The 25,300-nt window shown below is 40.3% G+C and overlaps 1 protein-coding gene across 1 annotated transcript in view; it reads right to left on the bottom strand.

Annotated features, from left to right (window-relative positions):
- Vwa8 (von Willebrand factor A domain containing 8) overlaps positions 1 to 25,300 on the bottom strand; it is a 355,260-nt gene that overhangs the window by 279,358 nt on the left and 50,602 nt on the right. The window contains exons 4-6 of the mRNA XM_055609598.1: positions 22,796 to 22,906; positions 6,114 to 6,281; positions 188 to 352 (exon numbers count right to left, since the gene is read on the bottom strand). Of these exons, the coding sequence (XP_055465573.1) occupies positions 188 to 352; positions 6,114 to 6,281; positions 22,796 to 22,906 (444 nt within the window). The remainder of the gene's footprint in view (positions 1 to 187; positions 353 to 6,113; positions 6,282 to 22,795; positions 22,907 to 25,300) is intronic.

Below are 25,300 nucleotides of genomic sequence, written 5' to 3'. Positions count from 1 at the left end.
TCCAGTTCTGGGGGATCAGATGATGCTTTCTTCTGGCCTCCACAGATACTAAGCACACAGACATACATGTAGGCAAAACGTTCATATATACAAAATTAAAAATAAAAACATACTAACATTGATATAGAATTTAATGTCTTGTTATAGGTAGAAACCATTTCAAGGACTATGGCTTTGACACACTTACCTGGAAGGGTAGAAAATAAATATCTCTGGCTTGAAATCGAGAACGGAGAGGAGGATCTAATGGATTCCCAGAGTACCTGGGCACTGGCAAGCCCAAGGCAATCACTCGGAAATTTTCACTAACTCGGACAATCTTCCAAGCATCCAACTCCTCTTTAGTGTGATCCTAGGAAAGCAGGAGATCAAAACACTACAGCATACAGCATAAGTGATGCAGACTACAGCTGCCAGAGCAAGTGACACAGACTTCAAAGGCAAGAGCTGCCAGGGAGGAATCATACTCTGACTGCTGAGACTATTTAAGAACTCTCTCAAAATCAAGACATTGAGGAACGTAGCAAAATAAATGAGGCTCCAGAGGCCAAGAAAAGCTCACAGTCTGAAGACTTGTGTTAGGAAGGAAGCATAGCCCACACACTCAGGAACAAAAAAGCCTAAGACAGACTGCCACACTCTAGTCCATAATGTGGAAGGAGAGGGCCAAGGGCAGATTATTATCAAAAAGCAGGAGTTGGAACAGACTCACAGACTATCACCAGAGTCAGGCTCCCCAGAGTCATTAAACACAGACTACACTTAGAGGTATATTTCTATAGGCAAATGGCTAATAATATCAGTTTTTTTAAAAACTCAATTTTCTCATTTTACTTTCCAGAACTTCACATCCACATTCTACAAATTTCTCATATAATTAGCCACAATCAGACAGTACTATATGAATGAACAAGATAGAGGTCAAAGGAGTTCAGGGACATACCCATGGTCCTGTGTAAGACAGAGCTAAGAGAGCAGCAACAGGCTAAAATTGGAGTCATAATAGACCCTGACTCAGCCAGCTGATACAAGTTCTAGCTAAAACACTACCCTAGGAGCCTCAATTCTCTCATATATAATGTGACAAGTCATATAACCTGCATGATTCTCAGTGCCACAAAAACCAAATATGAGAATGCATGTGAATGTCCACATAGATCCACCAGGCACATATCTGGTAAATGTGCCTTTTTTCCTATCTAACTCTACCAATGGTTCATCAACCATACAAAGACTCTTGGTGGTAAACCACATAAATGTGCACATATATATGCACTTTATAGTGTGTGTGTGTGTGTGTGTGTGTGTGTGTGTGTGTGTGTGTAAAGACAGTAGTTCTCAACCTGTGAGTCATGACCCCTTTGGGGATATTGAATCACACAGTCGCCTAAGACCATCAGAAAACATAGATAATTACATTACAATTCACAGCAGTAGCAGAACCACAGTTATGAGGTAACAAGAAAATAATTTTATGGTTGGAGGTCACTACAACATAAGGAACTGTATTAAAGGGTTACAGCATTCGGAAGGTTGAGACCTGCTCTTTTAAGGATTAAAGTCCACAGCTTAGAGTGGATCTTCTGAGGGTACAGCAATATAAGAATGCAGAAATATTTAACGTGATATTCAACACCTTCTTTGTCACCATTTGCATCTGATTCTCCCAGTCTCAGCAGCCCCCACCTTCTATGAGCCGGTGGCTTCAATCTATCTGACAACTGCAGTTCTGCAAAAACAGCATGCATTACCAACAAAGATGCATCTGCAGTGGTATGGCCTTCCATTTGCACAGGATAAGCACAAACTTTCCAGGCACAACAGAACAACTTCGTAAAAATGGGATCTTTTCTGACCCCTGCTCATTAGGGGCCCTTTTGCAAGCTTTACCATTCTGTACTTGTGCCTTTACCTCTTAAAAGATTGTTTCATGCTAACCGCAAGCTCTAAAGGACTTACCTTTCCAGTACATAAGGAAAAGGTCTATTGACTGATTGCATGAATAAATTTTAAAATAATTCATAATTGAAATCACAAATCATACATTACTACAGTAGCCCCAAGACACTAGGCCACATACACTAGAAAGCAAATGTTTGGATCCATACTTGTCTGAAATCCTCAAAACACAGATAATCAAACATGAAGTTTATACGAACTAGTTATTTCTATAATAATAAAACTCTACTAGCATCATCTAAATGAAGCCAGTAAGAGAGTGAGAGGCAGAGATAGAGACGTAAGAGAGATGGAGATGTGTGGCACATGTAGTGTGAGTTTGAGGGTACATGCATCACTAAACTAGGACAGTCTAAGAAGACACTTGGATCTTTCAACCTGCCAAACATATTACTGAAACAAGGGACCCCAAAACAAATCATTTCAGCAGGGGCTAGAGAGATGGCTCAGCAGTTCAGAGCACTGAGTGCTGCTCCAGAGGTCCTGAGTTCAATCCCCAGCAACCACATGGTGGCTCTCAACCATTTGTAATGGAATCTGATTCCCTCTTCTGGTGTGCATGAAAACAAAGTATATGTTCATACATACATCTTTAAAAAATAATAATAATAACTTCAGCAGGGATCTCAGGCTGGGAGATGTAAAGTTTCACCAGCCTGAGAGGTAAACTGTCTCCATGGAAGGGATTTCAAACCATTCTAACAACTTGTCAGACCACCTTACAGCATGAGGCCGTGGACAATGGTGGGTAGGACGACACCTTGACAGGACTGCTCAGATGGACTCAATCCTTGGCCCTCTATCTAAACTCAGAGCTCATCTCAGGACCTCAAAAATGAAGAAGGGTTTCGGGGGGCTGTTTGTCCCTCTTCCCAATGCAGCCACATGAATAAAGCACCTTTTCTGGTTCCACTCTTTGGTTCTTTTGAGTGGCTTATTGGGACTTGGGGCACAGGTGGTGACCCACAGTTGGATAACACCTGCACACAGGTGCATGGAAGGAGAAGTGAGAAAAGAGCACCTGCCACTTTCCTCCCTCACTTCCACTTTATTGCTGTGAGACAGGATATCTTGGTGACTCAGAAGCTCAGTCTTTTGGCAGGCTGCCTGGCCAGGGAGCTCTGTGATCACATGCTTGAGTTACAGGTGCACGCAGCCATGATCAAGTTTTCTGTGGGTGCTGGGGATTTGAACTTCATGTGCAGAGCAAGCCCTCTTATCCACTGAGCCACCTCTCCAGCCACAAGTTTCCTGAGACATGAAAATTTAGTGATTGAACCTAGCAAAAAGAAAGTGGGGCTTCAGTTTCAGTAATTAGAATTTTTTTTATACCATAGGAAGTGCCCTAAGATACAAGTGTTAGAAGGGATATATTCCTACACATGTCTATATTCATGAGGTCCTGAGAACTCAGAATGACAAGTATGTGCTTATGTTAGCATCTACTTGGGGAAAAAAAAATGAAGATCATATCCTTCCCATTTAACGATAAGCACACCCTTGTATCTCTCACGTTCTGCATTTCTATGCAAAGCAATACTATATGCAGTAACTGTACAGAATTCTACTATAAGAATAACAAATATATCAAGCTGTTGTTATAAAGTAATGCACATGCTTTAAAAATAATTCTGTGCTTTAGTAATTTTTTAAATCATTAACTAAAACTGGTATGTAAGTAATATAATCTGTAGTTGTGTAAAGTTACAACTGGAAAGTGGCTAAAAGAAAAGTATTCTACATGATATCCACTTTTTCTTAAAGACAAACTAAAAAGTTTACCTTTATTTCACTAAATAAACTGTAATAACTTGATATAAATTTAACTTTTTATTGATTAAATCCACAATCATTTAATTATGGTAGGATGTGATCATTTTTACAGTTATCTAGAAGAAAATGACTACTGAGCTAGAACAGCACCATGTAGACACTTCAATAGACATTGCAAGGTAGGTTACGGGAAAACAGACTGCCAGTAAAGGAATTAGAGCATCAGTTCAACTAGAGACCCTCCCACATCAACATCTATTATCTAGTACCCAGTGTGCTCTAGGCCTACGTTAGCAGTGTCAGAGCGAGATCAAGAAGTATAAGACATAGGACTAGAGAGATGGCTCAGTGGATGAAACTATTTGAAGTGTTTGAGGACCTGGGTTTGAATCTCCAGAACCCATGTGAAAACCAGACATTTAGCATCTGTAACCCCAGAGCGCCTTCAGGGAGATGGGAGCGCCTTCAGTCCCTAGAGGCTGCCAAGGTTACTAGCCTGGCATATGAAGCTATTCTTTGTAAAGATCCTTTCTCAACTGACATGGAAGGCGAGGACCAACAAACCCCCAAGGTTGATCTCTGACCTCCATACATGCACCGCAGCATGTATATGCCTACATTCACACACATGAATGCATGCATGCATGCACTCATACAGTAAGCAGTATATGATGCTTCCCTTGAGCAATTTGTAGCAGATTAGCATATGTGTATCTGTAAATAAAAGTATGAGAAAGATACAAGTTTTTCAAGTTCCAGAGTATTGATGTATAAGAATTGGCTGCAGCAGCTACAGCGAGATCCAGTGCAGCTCAAGCTCAATGACCAAGGGTGAACCTTCTCATCATTTCTTGCCTCACTGCTAAAGCCTCTGAGGAGCCCTCCTTGGCTAGGTAGAGTAGGGGATGCCTTCTCAGAGAATCCCACTTTAATTCCCAGCATGATGATGCTGTGATGGCTCACAACTGTCTGTAAGTGTTGCCCTCTTTGTACATATTTATGTCACATCATTTATCGCATTTACTATTCATTCAACAAAGAATGCCTAACATTCTTCAAAGAGTGTGAAAAAATCCCTGCCCACTTAAAATCTGTATACTAATAGAGGGAGTAGACAGTTAAACAAAACCATAAGTAAGCCATATACAGTTTTAGAAGACAGCACAGGAAAAACTGAAGCATCCTGAGGCTATGGACCTAGAGGACACACTGCAAGTTAGTGAGAGCATCAAGGTAAGTTTCATCGATAATGTAACATTTATACAAAGACTTGAAGGGGCTGTAGGAATGAGCCAAGCAAATACCTGGGCCAAAAAAAATACTAGTGGAAAGTCTAGAGCAGGGAGAAGCCTACTAAGCAGGTATAGCCTAAGAGTGCCTAGTTGGCTAGAGAAGAGTCAAAAAGGAGGCAGACAGATAGGCCTGAGGCAAGAGGTGATAAGGGCCTGATTCTGTGGGTCTCCTGTAGCACTGGAAGAACCCTAGCTCTGCTCTGAAACAGAAAGCTACTGGGGTCAGAGCACGGGCTGATTCATGTTTATTTATTTTGTTTTGGTTGAGTTGGGGGGTTGTTTTGTTTTTTTTTGCAACAAGGTCATAAGTAGCCCTATGGACCTACAGCTCACTAGGTATTGAAGAATAGCCTTGAGCTTCTGACTCTCCTGCCTCAACTGCCAAAACGCTGGGATCACAGGTATGGGACCCATTTTAAATCAATCACTGACTAGGGAGTTGAGGATGAGGTGGAGAGCAGGGATGGACACAGAGTTAACTTTGGTGGCAGGCAGGAAACGCTGGTAGCTTAGATCATCGTTTATTTCTTACATATTTATTTTTTATTTTATGAGTGTGACGGTTTTCCCTGCAAGTTTGTCTGTGCTCCATATGTGCACTTGGTGAACATATGAAGCCAGAAGAGAACATCAGATCTCTTGAGACTGAATGGAGTTAAAGACAGTTGTGAGCTGTCAAGTGGATGCTGTGAGTCAAACTGAGATCCTCTGGAAAAGCAGGACCTGCTCTTAACCACTGAGCCATCTCTCCAGCCCCAGAGTGTCTTTTTAACATCCTATTCACATCTGTCAGTCCCTGCATTTTCTGAGTTTAAGAGCTGGACTTTATTCAGTTGTGTCTAAAGTCACTGCCTTTAGAGCTGTTAAAAGAAAGAAGGAAGAAAGGAGAAACACGGGTAAGAGGAGAATAGCTCTTACAGTGAGCAAAGAAAAAGGGAAACCCTAGTAATCAGGAGGTCTTTTAAAACTGCATAAACTTGTGATTTACTCAGGCACTTTGCCAAAAAGAAGGGCCGCCTGAGCACTGTCCTAAGTCACAGCCGGACTCTGGAGGCAAAGCCAGCAGCAAGCGGGCTTTCCTTTTCTTACTTGGAGAAGCTTGTCATAGCGCTCTGCAGACATCAGGAAGCGGCCATCTTCCAGCTGCATCTCGCGGTTCTCCAGCAAGTTGTTCAATACTGGAAGCACGTTTCTCTCTGCCTTTTCCAAGCCTTCCAAAACCAGCGTCCTGCCTTCTGTGGCAGCCCGAACAGCACACTATTTCCAAGAAAAACAAAGGCAAAATGAGAAGAGAGGATGGTAGAGCCTGGCCTAACGGGACTTGCACTGAAACTAAACGTGCTCTCTGTTACAGACTGAGAATCAGGACAGGTGGATTCAATCTTAATTTTGTTTTCTCTGCCTATATGCTCTCAGGCAGATGATTTTTATCTCTTTGTGCCTACTTATTCATCTGTTAAATGAAGACAGTCAGAGATGATCTCTAGGGTTTTTTTTTTTTTAAAAAAAAAAAACACTACATTTTAGATTACAACCAATGAAATAGAAAACTAATAGTTATCTATGAATGGGTAACATAATTAAACAGGAAAACAGATCCCTTAATTAGAGAAGAGAAAGGGAGGAAGCAGAGCCTGGCTTTTGAGAACCAAAACACTGGGTAGGAAAGCTTGAAGACTATGGCATTTGCAAATGAGTTGTTAAAACAAATTCCGTTTTTGTGTGAAGTTGCATACTGAAAACATTACACATTTGGCTGGCTGAATTGATGAGTACTGTATCACCACGGATTTAAGAAAATTAGCAAATGATAATGGCCCAGAAAACCATGAAGCGTCTCCTTTAACTGTCAGGTCTTGAGCACCAACATTCACATCAAAGTTCCTGAAAATCAGCTTTAGAGAAAAATGTAATTCAAATTTCTCTGCATCAACACAGACAGAATCCATCACCACTCAAGGCATCTGTGGCTTCATGACACTGAAGTCTCTTAGAACAATAACCTCTCCCTTCCTGTCTATTCTTTAAACGTTGGTCCAGAATTACACTCTCGCCCACAGCTTCTACTCACAACTGCTCACGCTGCTTCCAGGTAACCACCATTGTTCGGTTCCAGGTACCTTTTCTATGCTAACAGGTTTCCAATCCCCAGCTCTCCCAAGCTTCAGACCCACATGGTTGCACAGCATGGACACCGGCAAGCAGACCCCTCCGCACCCCAGGCTCCCCCGTATAACACTGGGCACATCCCATTTCCCCCAAATCTGCTTCATTTCCATCCTAGTTTGATTTTCAAGCTGTGATGAACACGGTGACCAAAAGCAACTGAGACAGAAAAGTTTGTCTCATCTTACAACTTCAGGTAAGCGACAGTGAGAAAATGGAAGGTGGATACTCAAGGCACAAAGAGGAAGCCACAGAAAACTGCTGCTCACGGATTTCCACTCCACAGCTTCTCCACTACATGGGGGGGGGGGGGTACTGCCTGCAGTGGGCTGGGCCCGCCCACGTCAATCATTAAGCAAGATAATGTCTACAGAGCAACTCCTCAACTGTGGTTCCCTCTTCCCAGGTGACTGTAGCAATGGAGTAATCAAGTTTTTGTTGTGTTGACAGAAACTGACCAACATATCTTGTACTACCATTCATAGTAAGTTGTATCTCATCTTCTACATTCAGTTTATCTCCATATTCTAATTATCTAACATCCTTAATTGAACCAAGAACAAAGGAACCTGAGGCAAGAGGAAGGAAGCTGAAGGCCAGCCTGGATCTGCTCTGCCACAAAAACCAATGACTGGCCAGAATATTTCTCATCTCATCCCTTTCTACCCCTCCCCTAGTTCAGGCCCTCTTTATCCTTCAGATCTCTTCCCTAAGAGTCCACGCTGCTCAAAAGACACACATGGTATATACTCACTTATATAGCCCTATAAGATAGAATAAATATACTAAAAAAATGTGCAACTAAAGAAGATAAACAAGAAAGAGGTCCAGGGGTAAGGTGATCAATCATCACCTAGAAAGACAAAGGGGATGGACATTGGAAATAGGAGAAAACAAGTAACAGGACAGTAGACTACCACAGAAGGCACCTGAAAGACTCTACCTAGCAATGTATCAAAGCAGATGCTGAGACCCATAACCAAGCCTTCGGCAGAGTGTAGGGAATCATATGAAGGAAGGAGGAATTAGTATATCCTAGAGGGGACAGGGAGCCCCACAAGGTCCAAATATATCTGAGCACAGGGGTCTTCTATGAGACTGTTTATCCAACCAAGGACCATGCATGGATATAACCTACAACCCCTGCTGAAACATAGCCCATACTAGCTCAGTATCCAAGTGGGTTCCCTAGTAAGGGGGACAGGAACTGTTTCTGACATGAACTCATGAGCTTCCCCTCCCCCCTGAGGGAGGAGCAGCCTTGCTAGGCCACAGATAAGGAATTGCAACCATCCTGAAGATACCTGATAAGCTAGAGCCAGACGGAAGGAGAGAAGGACACCCCCTCTCAGTGGACTCGGAAGGGGGCAGGGAGGAGATAAGGGAGAGAGGGGAGGATTGGGAGGGAAAGAGAGGGCTACAGCTAGGATACAAGTGAATGTATAAAATTATTTAAAAATAAAAAATATTAATAAAAAAATAAAAAAGAGTCCATGCTGCTCCATTTACTATATAAAAATATGACCTCTGCAACATCTGCTGTCAATTGCCTCATGCAGTCCTTTAGTGCCAATGAACTTCCTGTGGTTTCCCGTGCACACACCAAACTACTCTACTAGAAAATCTCAGTCTTTCCTTACAATGACCTTTTTAACTCAAATTTAATTTTCCCTTTAGTGATTAACACAAAAGAAGAGCTAACCACATTCTACTTCCTGCCACATACCCACCCAACACCCAGAGAAATCTATTTTCCAAATATCAAAGAAAAAATAGGAAACTCTTAATCAGGATTTCCTCTCAACAAACTGTTGAATTTTCACTGTACAACAAAGGGTTAATTTCCTTCAGGTATCTATGATAGACTAAATATAATAATCCCATTTTAAGAACAAGCGCAGCTCATGAATAATCTTCAAATCTATCGTTATTGCAGGTATTTTTTATTCTCTTCTATGAACTGACCATCATCTCATGGTATTTATTTATTTATTATTACTGAATGAATCAAAGTGACTTCAGGGGCCCCAAGAAATAGGATATAAGGGATCTTACCTCTTCCAACAATGTAAAGACAAAACTAATCCAGAGTTTCTGGGATACCAGAACTCCAAACAATAAATTGGGACAGAAGGCCTGGATGCTCTGTCGTGAAAACAAATCTCAGGTGAGGTTTCAATTAAGCTTGCTTTCACAAGAGACCTAGCTTCTCAAGAACGCAAGCTCACAAAAATAAACTATTACAAGTAGCAAGATTTTTTAAGCTAAATCTTTATCCGCCTTTATTATAAGATGAAGTACTGTACTTGACTTTTAAAAGCCTCACAGAGATAAAAATTCCCGTTTGTTGAGAAAAAAAAATTAGAAATGCACAAATCAAAATTTCATAGTTTACCAACTGTGGGCAGGAAAAGCAACATCTGACAACACACGTCTGTCTGGGGGAAAGTGCAGCTCTGCCTTCCTTCACCTCATAGACACGGCCCACCGTGCATCCACGAGATCCAGAGAACACATACAGAGACCAGAAACATGTGCCAAACACACTAATGGATGTGTGGTGACGGTGAAAGTGGTGAATGAAAACACAGTGCCCCTGTGCTTATGTGAAAAATCTCACCTACGCTGGACCTCTCCAGAGCAAATATCAAGTGGTAGGGACCTCAAGTTAGGAACACTGCTAAAGAATAGAAAAGAAATCCAGAAGACATCACAGCAATAAGTGTGACAGGCAAGAATCATAACAGAGGAGACATTATACACTCAAATATCTTCCCAAGAGAAATCATAAATGACAAAAACAAAACAAAACACTGAGGACCTGCAAGAGCGCACTCTAACCGTGTGGTTAAAATCAATGTTGTCAGCAATGAGATTTGCCAGGCCCACACAATAGGCTTCTGATACGGTGCTAGGATAGACGCATCACTTCTACATATTCTTAAGGAGACTCATCACTTTGGACATAAGGAAACACCAGACAAACCAAAACTGAATGAGCAACATTCTCCAAAATCACAAGCCATGTTGAGAAGGACAAATCCTGCTGCAAGAACATGACTAGGCATCACATAGGTAGCAGCAGTCATTCGTTGAGTCATTCAAAATGTGGGTGTATTGAAATGAGGGGAAGAAACTGTGAATAATAAAGAAAAAAGAGCAATTGATTACTGAAATGAAACTTGATTAGGTTGTTGATGGCGCTGGAGCAAGCAGATGTAAGATCTCTATGAGACCATAGCCCAACTAAGACTTAAAAATACTAACTCTCTCCAACTTTTCTCTAATTTCATATGCTATTTGTTAATTTTATTTACTAAATGGCAATTAATTGGATGCTTCACATCATAGTTGAATCCAAACATGAAGATATAAAAAGAGAATTACTGCTCTATTTGCTTTCTGTTGGCATGATAAACCTCAGGATAAAAATCAATTTGAGGAGGAATGGTTTGTTTGGCTCACAGTTTACCATCCAATATCAGAAGCCCTGGCCGGAACTTGAAAGAGGAGCCAGGAAGCAGGAACTGGAGCAGAAGCCATAGAGGGATGCTGCTCACTGGCTGCTTCTCCTTGCATGCTCAGCTGCCTTTCTTATACAGCACAGACCCAAGTGTACAGGGTTCGTACTATTCATGGTATTTGGGCTCTCCTACAGGATTAGCAATCAAGAATATGGCTCACTGGGCAATCTGGTGGAGGGACCCTAGTTTGCGACAAAAATGAACCAGCACAATTATAATCTTTAAAAATGATAAATTCTATAAAGGGAAGAAAAAGAAAATAACAAGTAAAATATCATGAAAGATTTTCACCTTCTCACGCACCCTTGGGTGATATGGTTATAAACCAGAAGCATTCAGATCTTATCTAAACACATCTGTGGAGAGCCAAGGATGCCCTGAGCAAATAAGTTTTGATGACATGGGCATAACCATATCAAAGACCGGCAAAGCCTCCCTCTACCCCAAGCTTAGAGGGATGGTGCTTTCTCTGGCCCACGTACAAATGTTGACAGTGTGTACAAGCACAAATGTTTATGAATGATTGACTTGTCTATCCAAAAACCAGCAACTGCAGCTTCCTGCTAGTGAGTGACGGCAGACTGAGACTACTGCCTACACACTTCCAGTGACTAGCTGGTCCCTCCTGCCGGGCTGAACGTAATACACAGCCCAAGGCTGGGGTACTGCTCCACTGGAGTGAGCACAGCCCACCGACCTCAGCTCTTCTATACATGTGTCTGTGTGTCTGTCCTTTCTTTATTCCCTTGCGTCCCCAGACAGGTCAAGTCCCTGAGCCTCATGAGTCATGGCCCATATTAAAACTTTTGGATGTAGTAGACAAGAATATTAGATAACAGGAAAAGATCTTGGGCAGATCCTCTGTAGTAAGGAACTCCGAAGCACTCAACTGAAAGGTCGAGTACTAGTCACTGCCTCGGTTATCAAACTGCTTCCTGACTCCTCCTTTAAACACCTTTGAACTTACTTAAGTGCTTTCATCCGTACTTTCATCTACTGTTACTATAATCAGATTTACTGCAGGGGTAAATAAAATTTAACAATAAGTAAGCACTCTAACACATCAACGAGGTTTCAGACCATATATAAGCTTCAACTTAGTTGGCTAGAAATAATAATAAAATGCTACAAATGTCATGCCTAATACAGGGCAAGCATCTCGCCCTCACTGGTGTCCCCTCTGTCCATGTCTGCTCACTACTGAAGGGAGAAGGTGCAGTGCTGTCCTTCCCTGTTCTCTCAGACACACTGCATCTCCCTGCCCTACCCTCTATGGCTGTTATAGAGTGGCTTGCAGCAGGCCACTCACTGTTACGGAGTAACAACACAACTCTTACATAAGCCTGGGAATATACGAAGGACTCACCTATCTATGCCTACACTTGCTGTGAGAACAAAACAAGGTTAAGTGTGAGCTTGAGAAAATTACTCTAGACACTCTGAAGCTTTTCTATGTAGACTGGTAAACACTGTGCAAAGTTTCTCTTGAAATCTTAAAACCTATGAAAGAACAGTACACGCACATTTGGTATGTGGCCTGACAAGCTGTGGTAGTCCCTCAGAGGAGAAATTAGACCAACTTTAAAGAGTCCTTCTTGTCTATCAGGTGACAGAACTTCAGAGACCTAATTCTTTCAAATAAAAATCAGAAAAAACTACAGCAAGATCCTGCTGACCCGGCTGTCTCACACCTCAACTTTAATAGCCCAACAAGTGCACATGAAGGAGTCTGAAGAAAACAGGTGCATGACCTGAAATAAAAAACTAAGTTTGTTCTAGATTCGGTTCCAATTTGATGAGACCTGAGGCAAGTAATTAATCTAGATGTCTGTGTTCTCATTTACTAAATGAGAATATCCTCAAAGGGTATCCAGAACGTAACAATTTAAATATCAAAGCAGGACGAGAGTGAAAAGGTAATACTATTATTAAAATGAAAATCATTGCTAATACAATCATTACTGATGAAAATAGATTCCAAAAAGCTTCACTTACTCAAAAAACCACAGTGTATAAAAGTTCTGGGGTGGGGGTGGAAAAGTGAAAAAGTTACATCTGAAGGTCTTGACTCTGTGAGTGTACATGTGTGTGCATCACTACTGTGGAAGTGCACACCTGAGGGTAGAAGCCCAAGGTCAATGCTGAGTGACGTCTTCAGTTTGCTCTCCATTTTAATTTTTGAGACAGGGTCCTCAGTGAACCCTGCGCTCACAAATTCTGCTAGACCAGCTGGCCAGCAAGTTCAAGAGCTCGGCCTGCATCTGTCCTGTCCCATGCCCATTCGCCCCACAGCACGAGGGTCACACACGTGTAACCTTGCCTGGCCTTTACATGGTGCTGAGAACCAAACTGAGGTCCTCCTGCTTATGCAGTAGGCACTTACATCGCCCCAGCCCAAAGCTTTATTTTATAATGTCAGAAGAGCAAAACCTTTCTCTTCTGAATGAAATAAATAAATATCAAAATAGGAGATACTGGTTTTTGGTTTGCTACTCTAGTGTGAATGTGTCCCTCAAAGATTAAGCGTTCGATACTTAATGCTCAGTGCAACGGTGTTAAGATGTGGGGTCTTTAGAAGGTAATTAGATTATGACAGCTACTTACCATGAATGCATTAACGCTATTACCTTGAAAGTGGATTAGTTATTGTGCAAAGGCTGAAGCTGGCCTGTATCTTCTCTCTCTTATGTTCCTCTCCTTACTTCCTGACCCTTCTCCAGGCTCTTTGTCCTTCTATCTTTCTGCCAAGAAAACTTTTCTCCAATAAGAACATTGCAATCTTGGACTTCCCAGCCTCCAGAGCCTAATAAGTTTCTGGTCATTATAGCAACCTCCGGCATTCTGTTAACAATAACACAAAACTGCAGTAACTTACTCTCCTACTTCCTTGCCATGAGGAAGTTAGCTTAGTCAGGTTCATCTCTGAGTCTCCCTTTGTTTCTAATGGACTTAAAAATCACATGAGATAATCCCCAGAACATAGGCAGTTTCTAAGAAACAATCAGTGACTACGCATTGTGGCACACACCTTTAATCCTAGCACTTGGGACAAAGAGGCAGGCAAATCTCTGTGAGTTCAAGGCTAGCCTGGTCTACACAGAGAGTTCCAAAACAGCCAGGGCTACATAGTGAGATCCTGTCTCAGAAAAACAGACAATCAGTGAAAGAACATGGGAAGAATTAGAAATCACTGAATTAAATAACCCAGACACAGAACGACAGGTTCCACAAGATCTTAGTTACACATGGAACCTAAAATCTTTGACTGGTGGTTTTCTAAGGAAAGCGAGCAGGAAGGAGTGCACAGGAAGGAGATGATCACTAAGTACTGGATATGCTGGGAAGGAGCGCAGTTCAGGCGTGCTCTTCACAGTAGGATGACAACAGATGATGCTGTAGTACTTCATGTTTCAAAGAGCTAGTGGGAAGGACTCTAAGGGACTAACCAGGGGGATTCTGTTTGTTGTCATTTCTATAGACTGCATGGCTCTATTTCAGGGTCTAGAACAAGTCTGTATACCTAATATTAATATCTGTTTACTAAACAAAGTCCTCCTTTTGTCAAAAAAAAAAAAAAAAGATAACTGGACAACGCCAGGGCTTGTTTGTACACAAAGACCCTTAGGAACTGTCTTAGTCTGTACATCCATGAAATCTGTGGCCTTGGCCTCGTTACAACCAATCAAGCAAGCTAAATGACCTAGTTTTTCAGAGTATATTTTATTTGCCTTGATTATAATATCCAACCCAAATAAACTGTGAATATATAATTACATGGCACTGGCATTCAGTTATTAGTAAAAAAATTAAAGCCAAGATTATGAACAGTAGCATGTGGTCCCTGAAATTGTCACTAGGATCACCTTGGTCACCATCATTACTTTTGGGGTAAAGCAACAGAATCAAATCCCCCCTCTATTATTAGTCAATTATATGGCCCTTACCATGGAAGCCTATTATCTCATCTGTAAGACAGGTAAGTCATCTCTCCCTAAGGAAGTTTTGAAGATTAAATAACACTGATATAAAGCACCTCGCACAAGGGAGGTACCTCGGACAAACACCTCATCATCATCTCCCTTGATACTTCCAAACTTAATTTAACAAATCTCCCGAACAGTTTGTATTCTATAGATAGGGAAGAGCTGTATGGGAGCAATACAATTAGGAGCCAAGGCCTGAGCTCTGACTGCCACAGATGCCAGAATCAAAACCAAACAGATTTTTTCCAAACTGTGATAATTATAGCACAAAACACTATAGTTGGAAATGGTCTGGTAAAAGTGCCAGAACCTAGCCACTCTTCATAACCTTCTTTCCATGTGGAGATGTTTTTCATTTCCAAGTATTTCACTCGCTAGTGAGGCTCCAGAATACAACCTTATAATTTTGATATCATTATATGTAGAAAATGCCTCCAGAATCCCCAAATGAGATGTAGTTTATGCTTCCTTATCTGCTCCCATCAATATAAGTCATTTAGACAAGATAAAACTTATTTTCTGATCGATGAAATGATGTTGCTCAATTTATTAAAAGTTGCTTTCATGACCTGTACCATTTAAGTGATGTGATTTGGGTTTTGTTTTGTTTTTAAGTCTTGGAGTATTTTTTGTATTAACAATGAAGATCAAAAGTAATCTAAAATAGAAGTGAATACATTAAAATTGTATATAACTGTTTAATCTGTGCTTCATACTAAATACATATTGTGTACATTATCAAACTTCACATCATCACATAAAGGAAATTAACAAAATTACAATACAATGAGTGCTTCGCTTAGAAAGAAAAGCCATTCAGTCTTTTGTACCTTATCCTCTACTACCCAAACTATTTAAGGCTTAAAGGGCTATCTCCTCTTGACCAGGGTAAAAATATACATGTAAACTACTGGTAATATGGCTACAATATATTTCTTTGTACTTGAGTAACATAAGCAATTGTATACCTAACTTAAAAAGCCTTTTTTCCCCAGCTCTTTGGAGTGATGTGACAATCACAATATTGACAACACTAACAAGCTCAGAAGAAAATTCTAGCAAGATTACAACAATAATTGGAGAGGGTTTGGGGGGTAGGGTTTGTTTTGTTTTGTTTAAGATTAGTTTACCTTCTAGGTGAATGAAAGTTAAAGTGTGGACAAAATATTGACCATGGTCTCCTTATTGCTTCAAAGGTAAAAACAAACAAACAAACAAACAAACAAACAAACTAATGGTTTCTTACTGGAAACAATCTTATTTAAAGCTCTACAATTGCATCACAAAAGATTCCCATAAAATAATAAAAGGAACTTCATAGTGACGGGGTGACTAGGGCAAATGATGCTTTACGGTGATCCTGCGGGCAGAGTTGAGCACTTTCTTGAGATGTTATAACCTCCTTTGTTGGGACCACTCTCCCTTTTCACTGACTGGGAGCTTATAAAAGTGATAGCCAATGAATGCTAAAAATTTTACCCCATGCAAAACTTGAAAATGCAAATTGAAGCCTATCAGTTTGGCAAAATACATATAAACACTTAATGCTGACAAGACTGTGAGACAATGATCACACGTGAAGCAATGGGGCACTGTTTAGAGCATAAGTGGGAATGTAAATTGGCTATGAATTAGCAAGGCTCCTAAGTCTCACTCTTTGGCTTGGATGTAAAATAAGTTAAATCTAAAATTTAACTTTAAATTTGAAACTCTACTCATCATACTTCTAGGATCCACATCTAAAATCTCATCAGATCAAAAGAATATTTAAGTACAAAAATATTAACAAATGTCATGTGTAATACTGAAAAGTGTAGAGGAATTCTAATCCAGCAATATGGCTGCTTTGGCAAGAAATCATGTCTGAAGACCTAGGTCTGTGTGAGGAGCCAAAAGATTAGAACAGAGATATTGCTAGTTACTTTGAGGCCAAGCAGAACAATTCAGTCAGAAGCTGAGAGAAGCCAGATTGAATCAGTCAGCTTGGAGAGGCGTTTGAGACAACAGCTAAGTTGAACCAACCAGAAAGAGTTCAGAAAGAACTAGAAAGGTGAGCATATTCAGCACTAAGTCTCAGAGGCTGAGAGCACTCTAGGCCTAGATTAGATTATACAGAGATCAAGAGCTTCCAGGACTAGACCTAGGTTAGCAGACAGAGGCAGTAAGCCTCAGAGATGACCATTAATCAGGTGAATAAAAGTTACTTTTACAGAAAAACCACAACAAATTTAATGGCTGGCAAGATGAAAGGGTACACAAAATGACGACACTGTACAGTCATTAAAAAAAAAAAGGATTTCAAAGGAATACCCAATGTCTCCTTATTTAAAAGATGCCATGTATAATAAGGAATGCTGCAAATTTTATATAAGTTATTCCATTTTTGTAAAAATTATTCATTATACTTGATAAACACATATGCATATAGCAGAAAACTATAGAAAGTATTCAAAATGTTGTGTAAAAAACAATTAACTTAAAATTCTTGGTACTAACATGGACATCAGTAACATGTTAACCACACTGAAAACCACAAATGTTCTCCCATTACCCATGTATAGCTACAGGTTTTGCTTCATCTGTGGATTCATGTTACGTATATTACTTGATGGTGATTAAGGCTACTATCTTTACAGCTCAGAATAAAATTCAATTGTTAAAAATAGTAAAGAAATTTCTTAAAGGACTTTGGGTCTCATAAATGTGACTAGGCGGCAATCAGTGAGTAACTTTTGTCTACCTAGAATTCAAATGAAAATTATACCTTGTGACAATTTAAAAATAGACATTTAAAAAGTCAATATCTGGATGGAGAGGCAGTTCTATACTTAAGAGAACTTGCTGCAATTCCAGAGGCTCTGGGCTTAGTTCCCAGCACCTACACTCACAACTACCTGTAACTCCAGATCCAGAAGCCCTGACATCCTCTTCTCTGTGAGGATCATACACATAAACAGAAAGATGGCATACACATACACATAAGAGACAAGTAAGTCTTTTCTTAAGGATCAATCACTTATCCACAGGAAAGCCACCTGCTCTTAGTCATGCCATTTTCTTGTCAACTTACTTAAAATTTTACCAACGTTGATAATTTAAAGGCATAATCTACCATCAAATATAAGTGCCAGTTATATTCCAGTTTTGAGTGCCAGAGATGAATAAAACAGATATATTCTAATAGGAAAAAAACAGACAATAAATGTGGAAGCCACAGTAAGCTCATATGCTCATGCCATGTTAGGCTGTGTTACAGGGTTTAGGTTTTATTTCTTTTATTATGAAGTCATCTCATGCCTTTAAGGAAGAACCTGTTAACTACCAGAAAATAAATGTAAATTAGCTTAAACCTCAAAAGTCTGAGGCAATTGAGAAAAAGGACCAGGACAGGCTCTGAACGTATCAATGTGCTACATAATGCTAAGAACCACGGTGCATCATGATAAAGGTGCATCATGAAATAGGGAGTATAAAATACACCATACATTTATACATTCCATATATTACAGCAGCTGTGAAATATGCATTGTCTATAAATACATACTTTAGAATGGCAGAAAGTTTCATGAAAATAATTTATATTTATGCCATAAGAAATAAATCTTTAGGCTGGACAGATGATTCAAGAATAAAGAACACAGACTAACTATCTGTAGCTCCAGCTCCAGGGGATCTGACACCCTCTTTTGGCCTTTGTGGGCATTATTTGGATGTGGCACAGAGTCATACACACACGCAAAACAAAACACCCACATACATAAAATAAATTTAAATTTAAAAAGAAAATAAAATGTTTTCCAATGGATATGCATCAATAAACAATTGTTGTTTGCATTTCATTTTATGTGTATAGGTAGTTTGTCTGCTAGAATGTCTGTGGACCTCATGCATGCTGGGAGCTAGAAAAGGGTGTCAGATCTCCTGGGACTAGAGTTAGAGACAATTGTGAGCTGCCCTGTGAGTCCTCAAAATTGAACCTTTTGATAGAGAAGCCAGCACTGTTAACCGCTAAGCCATCTACCCAGCCCCAAATGAAACAATTTTTAAAAAATAATTAAAATTAAAAAAAAAAAATCTTCAGCTAATCAGTAAATTTAGCTACCTAAAATAATTCCATGTCTGAAAAACCAAAGCTTCAATCCACATTTAAAATAACAAACATTAAAACCCACCATTAAGACTGGAAGTTCTCTGGAGACAGGGACTCTCAGTCTCTTTTTTTGCCATGGTGCGCACTGCTCAGGTGACAACACATGCTGGAGAGGTTGTGGAGAAAGGGGAACCCTCCTCCACTGCTGGTGGAAATGTAAACTGGTACAACCACGCTGGAAATCAATCTGGCGCTTTCTCAGACAACTAGGAATAGCGCTTCCTCAAGATCCAGCCATACCACTCCTAGACATATACCCAAAAGAGGCTCAAGTACACAAAAAGGACATTTGCTCAACCATGTTTGTAGCAGCTTTATTTGTAATAGCCAGAAGCTGGAAACAGCCCAGACGCCCCTCAACTGAAGAATGGATGCAGAAACTGTGGTACATCTATACAATGGAGTATTACTCAGCAATGAAAAATAAGGAAATCATGAAATTTGCAGGTAAATGGTGGGACCTGGAAAGGATCATCCTGAGTGAGTTGCCTCAGAAGCAAAAAGACACACATGGTATATACTCACTCATATAAACATACAACATAGGATAAACCCCCTAAAATTGGTACATCTAAACAACCTAAGCAAAAGAGAGGACCCTAACTAAAATGCTCAATCCCCATCCTGAAAGGCAAAGAGGATGGACATCAGAAGAAAAAGAAAACAGGAAACAACCTCGGAACCTGCTACAGAGGGCCTCTGAAAGCCAGAAGAAGAAAACAGGAAACAACCTAGGAACCTGCCACAGAGGGCATCTGAAAGCCTCTGCCCTGGAGACTATCAAAACAGATGCTGAGCCTGATGGCCAACTGATGGGCAGAGTGAATGGAATTTTATGTAAGAAGTGGGAAATAGCAAGAGCTGGAGAGGACGGGAACTCCACAAGGAGAGCAACAGAACAAGAAAATTTGAACACAGGGAACTTCCCAAAGACTGATACTCCAACCAAGGTCTATTCATGGAGATAACCTAGAACCCCTGCACAGATGTAGCCCAGGGTAGTTTAGTGTCCAAGTGGGTTACATAGTGATGGGAAGAGGGACTGCCTCTGACATAAACTGATTGGCCTGCTCTTTGATCACCTCCCCCTGAGGGAGGAGCAGCCTTACCAGGCCACAGAAGAAGACAATGCAGCCATTCCTGATGTGATCTGATAGACTAAGATCAGAAGGAAGGAGAGGAGGACCTCCCCTATTAGTGGACGTGGGGAGGAGCATGCATGCAGAAAGGGGAGGTAGGGTGGGATCGGGAGGGGAGGAGGGAGGGGCTTCTGGGGGGATACAAAATGAATAAAGTGTAATTAATAATAATAATAAAAAAAAAGAAAAAAAAGACTGGAAGGTCAAGTAGGAAATCACAAGCCACAGCTGTCAGCTACCAGCATTTGTACATAGCATAAAAGGACACAGGCAGTTCTCAGAGGAGAGTCCTTTAAAATGCAGTTATGCACATCATCCATGAGGGGTTGTGTCCTAATTGTGAAAAAGCTGAAGGTCTCGGGTTTTCCCACTGGTGCTACTAAGCTTGGTTGCCATCACTTGATGTGACTACCAAGTAGCTTCACTTTTCATTTTTCGTTTGGTAATTAATGGACAACTAATTCAAGAGGTGTGAATATTCTGTTCCACAAAAACCTTCCACTCAGCATTACACTCTTAATTATAAAGAATGTGCCCATTTAGAAAACAAACAAACAAACAAACTAACCTTCACGAAGAGCCTGCTGGGGTGGGTGCACTTATGAACCCAGATACTTGGGTACACACACACACACACACACACACACACACACACACACGCACGCCAGCTCTTACAGTTTCCAGCAGCTATGACTCTACAAGTCATGTTTTGAACACTTCTCCCCAGCTGGTGGTACTGTTTCAGGAAACTGGAACTTCTAGGAGATGAGGCCTGGCCCGTGGAATTGAAGGTTCTACTCCAGGCCCTGACTACAGCCCACTCTCTTCTCTGCCTCCTGGTCTGTCTGCACAGGAACAGTCTCTGGGACCTACTCCCACCACAAGGACTGAGAGTTTCCACTGATTTCCCTGCCAGGCTGGCAGAAAACCCTCAGAAACCATGGTCACAGAGGCACATTCTTCTCATCCCAGGTGTCTAATCTCACATGTATAACTGCTTCTTGTAAAGCCTTCTGGAAGATCTCAACATGCACAAAAGCACAGACGCTTTTTTGCATCACAGATGAGATCACACACTATCCTACCACTTCCTTCCTCTCAGACTCTGGACTTCTGATCAGTATAGACTAATGCCCCCACCCTATGCTGTGCATGTGCATGTGCACATGTGCACTGGGACTTGAACCCAGGCCCTCATATCCGCTAGGCAATGACTCTCATGAAGCTGCACCTCGGCATCATTTCATTCTTTTTAATGGCTATGGAGCATAGTATTTACAATGGTTTACTTCATTAACCTCTTCAATAAGCATCATTACTATTTTGAGTTAGTTTTCTGATTTTGAAAATAATACAACTAATATCACTGGGCTTTTATTTTTTGTGAATACATCTGTGAAAGTGGCATGGAAGTCTTTGTGCTCACAGACATGTGCTAGGGAAACTGAATGTTTAAGCACACCGGGTTGTTCCTTCAAGAGAAGGAATGCAAAACCTGTTGTCTGCGCAGAAGGCTGGAACAGATGTGCATTCTAGCCTGCTGACTTTTGTGCAATCTGTGTGGCTGGATATTTTCCAGAGCTTGACCCTCCTCCAGCCCCTCCCTGTAAACTTGTTTTTCTCGGTCAAACTACAGAACCTATCATTATGGAAGGTATCACACGGACTTTACAAAGAGTCTCAATGTAGTCATGTCTAATACTTTGTCTTAACTTACTTTGTTCCTCAGAGACTTAGGTATGCTCTGTTGTGCGTAAAAGATGGAGTGAGTCATCAGAAGAATAGTTTCACCAGATTGTGCTGTGTTTACATATGGCAAAATAAAAGCCTGGGGTCAGACTTCTTAAGTTTGAACCAGTATTGGCTACTGAGTCATATTGTGCCTTCTTGCTTCCCACAGCTTCTTTCTCTGCTGCTTCTGAAGGTTGCAGAGAGCCTTCACACATTTGGAAGAAATAAAATACTGGAAATGTAACTGTTGAATCTAAATATATATGCAGTGTTCCTGGGTTTTGTTTTGTTGAGAGACAGGGTTAAATTATCTAGACCTGTATAATTTCTGCTGCCTCCAGGAGCAAAGCTGATTACTCACCACTTCTTCCTCATTAACAATGGACATTAGTAAATTCCTTGAAGTGAAATATTTTATGTTTTATCTTGCAGGATTTGTCAATGAAGAAGTCAAGTATAGCCCCATAAACTCAATGGTCACTACAAATATTTATAGTCTTCATACTATGTGCTATGAAGCATATATATATATTTGAAAGAACAACATTTAGTCACTTATGCAATATGTTTTAAGAAAGAAATAATATGCTTCCTTATAATATTCATAAAACATTATTTTAGTTGATGAGCAGTTTCTACGACATTCCCCACCAACATCCCCCCCCAAAAAAGTGGTAACACCTGGAAGTATTTTATTTCATGCACTTTAATCCTCATTTTCCTAACTCCCCGTTAGATTGCAAATACTCATGTTCACATGCTAGGGAAGCTATGTCCAAGCAGCCGTAATACCTCTCCTTTAGAAAATGAAATGTCTATAAGCAAGATAGGAGCAGCAACTGTGAGACAGCTAATGCTTAGCTGATGGGCCCCAGTCACTTCACCCAAGTTTTCTCCTTCAGAAGCTGGATCAAGACACTTCTAAGGAATAAGGGCATCAAACCCTGAACCAACTCTGTCTAGAGAGAGTATACAACATCTTTCTTTCACTGACACATGACATAACTCTTTTTCCATTTTAAGTCAATTTCACATAGCCTTGGACTAGTCAGTCATGGACCAGAAGGAAAGAGCTTGCCTGGTCGATATAAAAAGCTGTGCCAGCTCGGATCTCCCGGCGCTGTTTGAGGTCACTCTCGGTGGTGTCCCTTGACAGGGCGATGTATTCCACCTCTCGTTTGGTCAGTTCCTGTAGAGCACAAAGTAAATTTATTCCAGAGCTAAAATCAAACTACCAGCCTACAATTTTGAACAACATCTTCAACAAAACCACTGCCTAGAGAAGACCACTATCACTGTAATTATGGGTTCAAAATATGCTGTCTTTGAGAAAATTCAGTAAATTAGATACTAAAACATATACATGCCAAGAATGGTGGCACACGCCTATAATCCTAGCACTTAGGAGACAGAAGTAGGTGGACCTTTGTGAATTGAAAGCCAACCTGGTCTACATAGCAAGTTCCAGGTCACCCAGGGCTACATAGGAGACACTGTCTCAAAACATCCCCCTCAAGACAATAACACGACACTTATACATATGCACACACATACACATACATACACACATGTATACGAATACACATGTATACATACATGCACACATAAATATACACATGCAAACACACATGCTCACACATGCCCATATAGTTAGACACAAATACATACACATACATAAACACATTTGCTCACACAGACATGCACACACAAGCACACACATTGTGCTCATACATCCTTAGATTTATGTAATCTTACATCCTTAGACCTTCATTTTTACTATATTCTATCCTACTACTTAAGTAATAAGAATAAAATTTGAATTCTACAAACCTTAATTTATCCTGTTGAATTCCTTTTCAAATATCATGAATAATAATTGGGTAATTTTCCTATAAGTCATAGTAAATTTCTGTATGTAATGTTTATCTTTTTTTTAAAAAAAAAAAGTGTGGTTTCAATTCATTACTCCATTGACCAAGTTTTAGCAACTGAATACTGTATCATTGTTAGATACTTTTCCAAGTGTGAAGCAAAGAATAAAAACCAACAGCTGAAGGAGATGAAAAGGAGCAAGAGAAAGAGAAGGAGGAAGCTGAAAAGGGAGAGAAGGAAAAACTATCTAGTTCCCTCAAAACATTATGTGATATGAGAGAAAAAGGGGGTATATTCAAAAGCCATCTCAAAACAATTTACCTAGGAATAAAATCATTTTGCCCAAATCTAACAGCTAGATACATTACCCTTGCTTTTACAATGATGAGCTAAGAACAGTGACATTCTCCAATCAAATAAGGGGTATAATAAACTTTTACTAATTACAGAAATTAATTTAATCAAGGATAAAGAAAAAAGTTGACAGAGCATGGCATTACTGGAGGAGGAGACTTTCTCAAGGTGACTGTATTTCCTTGCAACTTATCAGTCTTATGTTGATGAACAATACTTTATTGTCATTCAGTTCTTTGAAATTTCTTTGTTCCAGATTGCCACAGTTTTGAGTACAATGAAAAAGAGGTCAAAGTTTTAAATAGAGAAGATGCACAGTCATAAAAAATGTGATAATTTCAAATGATGTTTTCCTAAATATAAATGAATTATCTGTCTGCAAGAGGCAATTCTAGGGTAAAGTAATTTTCTCCTTTTAGAAGATACCCATGTACCGCTTTCAGAACATATCACTAATAATATCATGTCTACTTCTTTCATTGGGGGAGTTTCCCTTCCCGAACCCCTTTTTTATTTACAATGATTGCCAAAACTGTATGTGCCTTTTTTATATTTGTTTTTTGGTCTTTCAAAACAGGGTTTTTCTGTGTAGCCCTGGCTATCCTGGAACTCACTCTATAGAGCAGGCTGGCTTCAGACTCAGAGATCCTCCGGCTCTGACTTCTGAGTCTGGAATAAAAGCTGTGCACCACCATGCCTGGCCCCCTTATATTCAAAGAGCACCACAGTTTAATCTTGAACTGCACACTAAGGACAATGCTGTCACTATCCTGAGTCTTGTCAGCCTCCTTCAGCACTACTTCATGAAAAAAAAAACAAAAAAAGTGAACAAGCTCACATACAGCAACAAAAGAAGGCAGCAGACATTAGCTGAGTTGTTTTAAACAATCTACAATCTCCTTTAATGCAGTTAAGTATCACAAAAAAAAAAACTATCACATTGTTTAATTCTCAAAAATATCTACTCAGGACATTACCAAGTGAAAGTTCTTATACCCAGTGACAATAGTGTTCACGGCAGAGTCTGCCTGGTGGCAGGGTAGTGTTGAGTCCTTGTGTATTTACATGGCAAGATGGTATTGGGTTTTCGTATGTCTGCTAACTCAGATTTATTTTACATTTAAAGTTTGCTCATAGTGGTCATGTAGCTTCACACTTGTAGATTTATATTGCATTTTTTAACCAAATCTCTGTGATCTCTGAGCTCCTCTCCTTCCACAATTCTAACAACTTCAAAGCCTGGCCAACCCCAAAATCTGACTGAGCTATCACAGTCTTTGAAATGAGCGAGGCAAAGAATCCCAAGTAGCTGGTCCCTCATTCCTAGACAAGACACACTCACCTTGTGCGCTAACTA

The sequence above is a fragment of the Psammomys obesus genome, unplaced genomic scaffold, assembly GCF_907164565.1.
Source record: "Psammomys obesus unplaced genomic scaffold, mPsaObe1.curated_primary_1811, whole genome shotgun sequence".
In the NCBI taxonomy this organism is placed as follows: Eukaryota; Metazoa; Chordata; class Mammalia; order Rodentia; family Muridae; genus Psammomys; species Psammomys obesus.
Note: the sequence above shows the minus strand (reverse complement) of the source record. Positions and strands in the feature narration are given on the sequence as shown.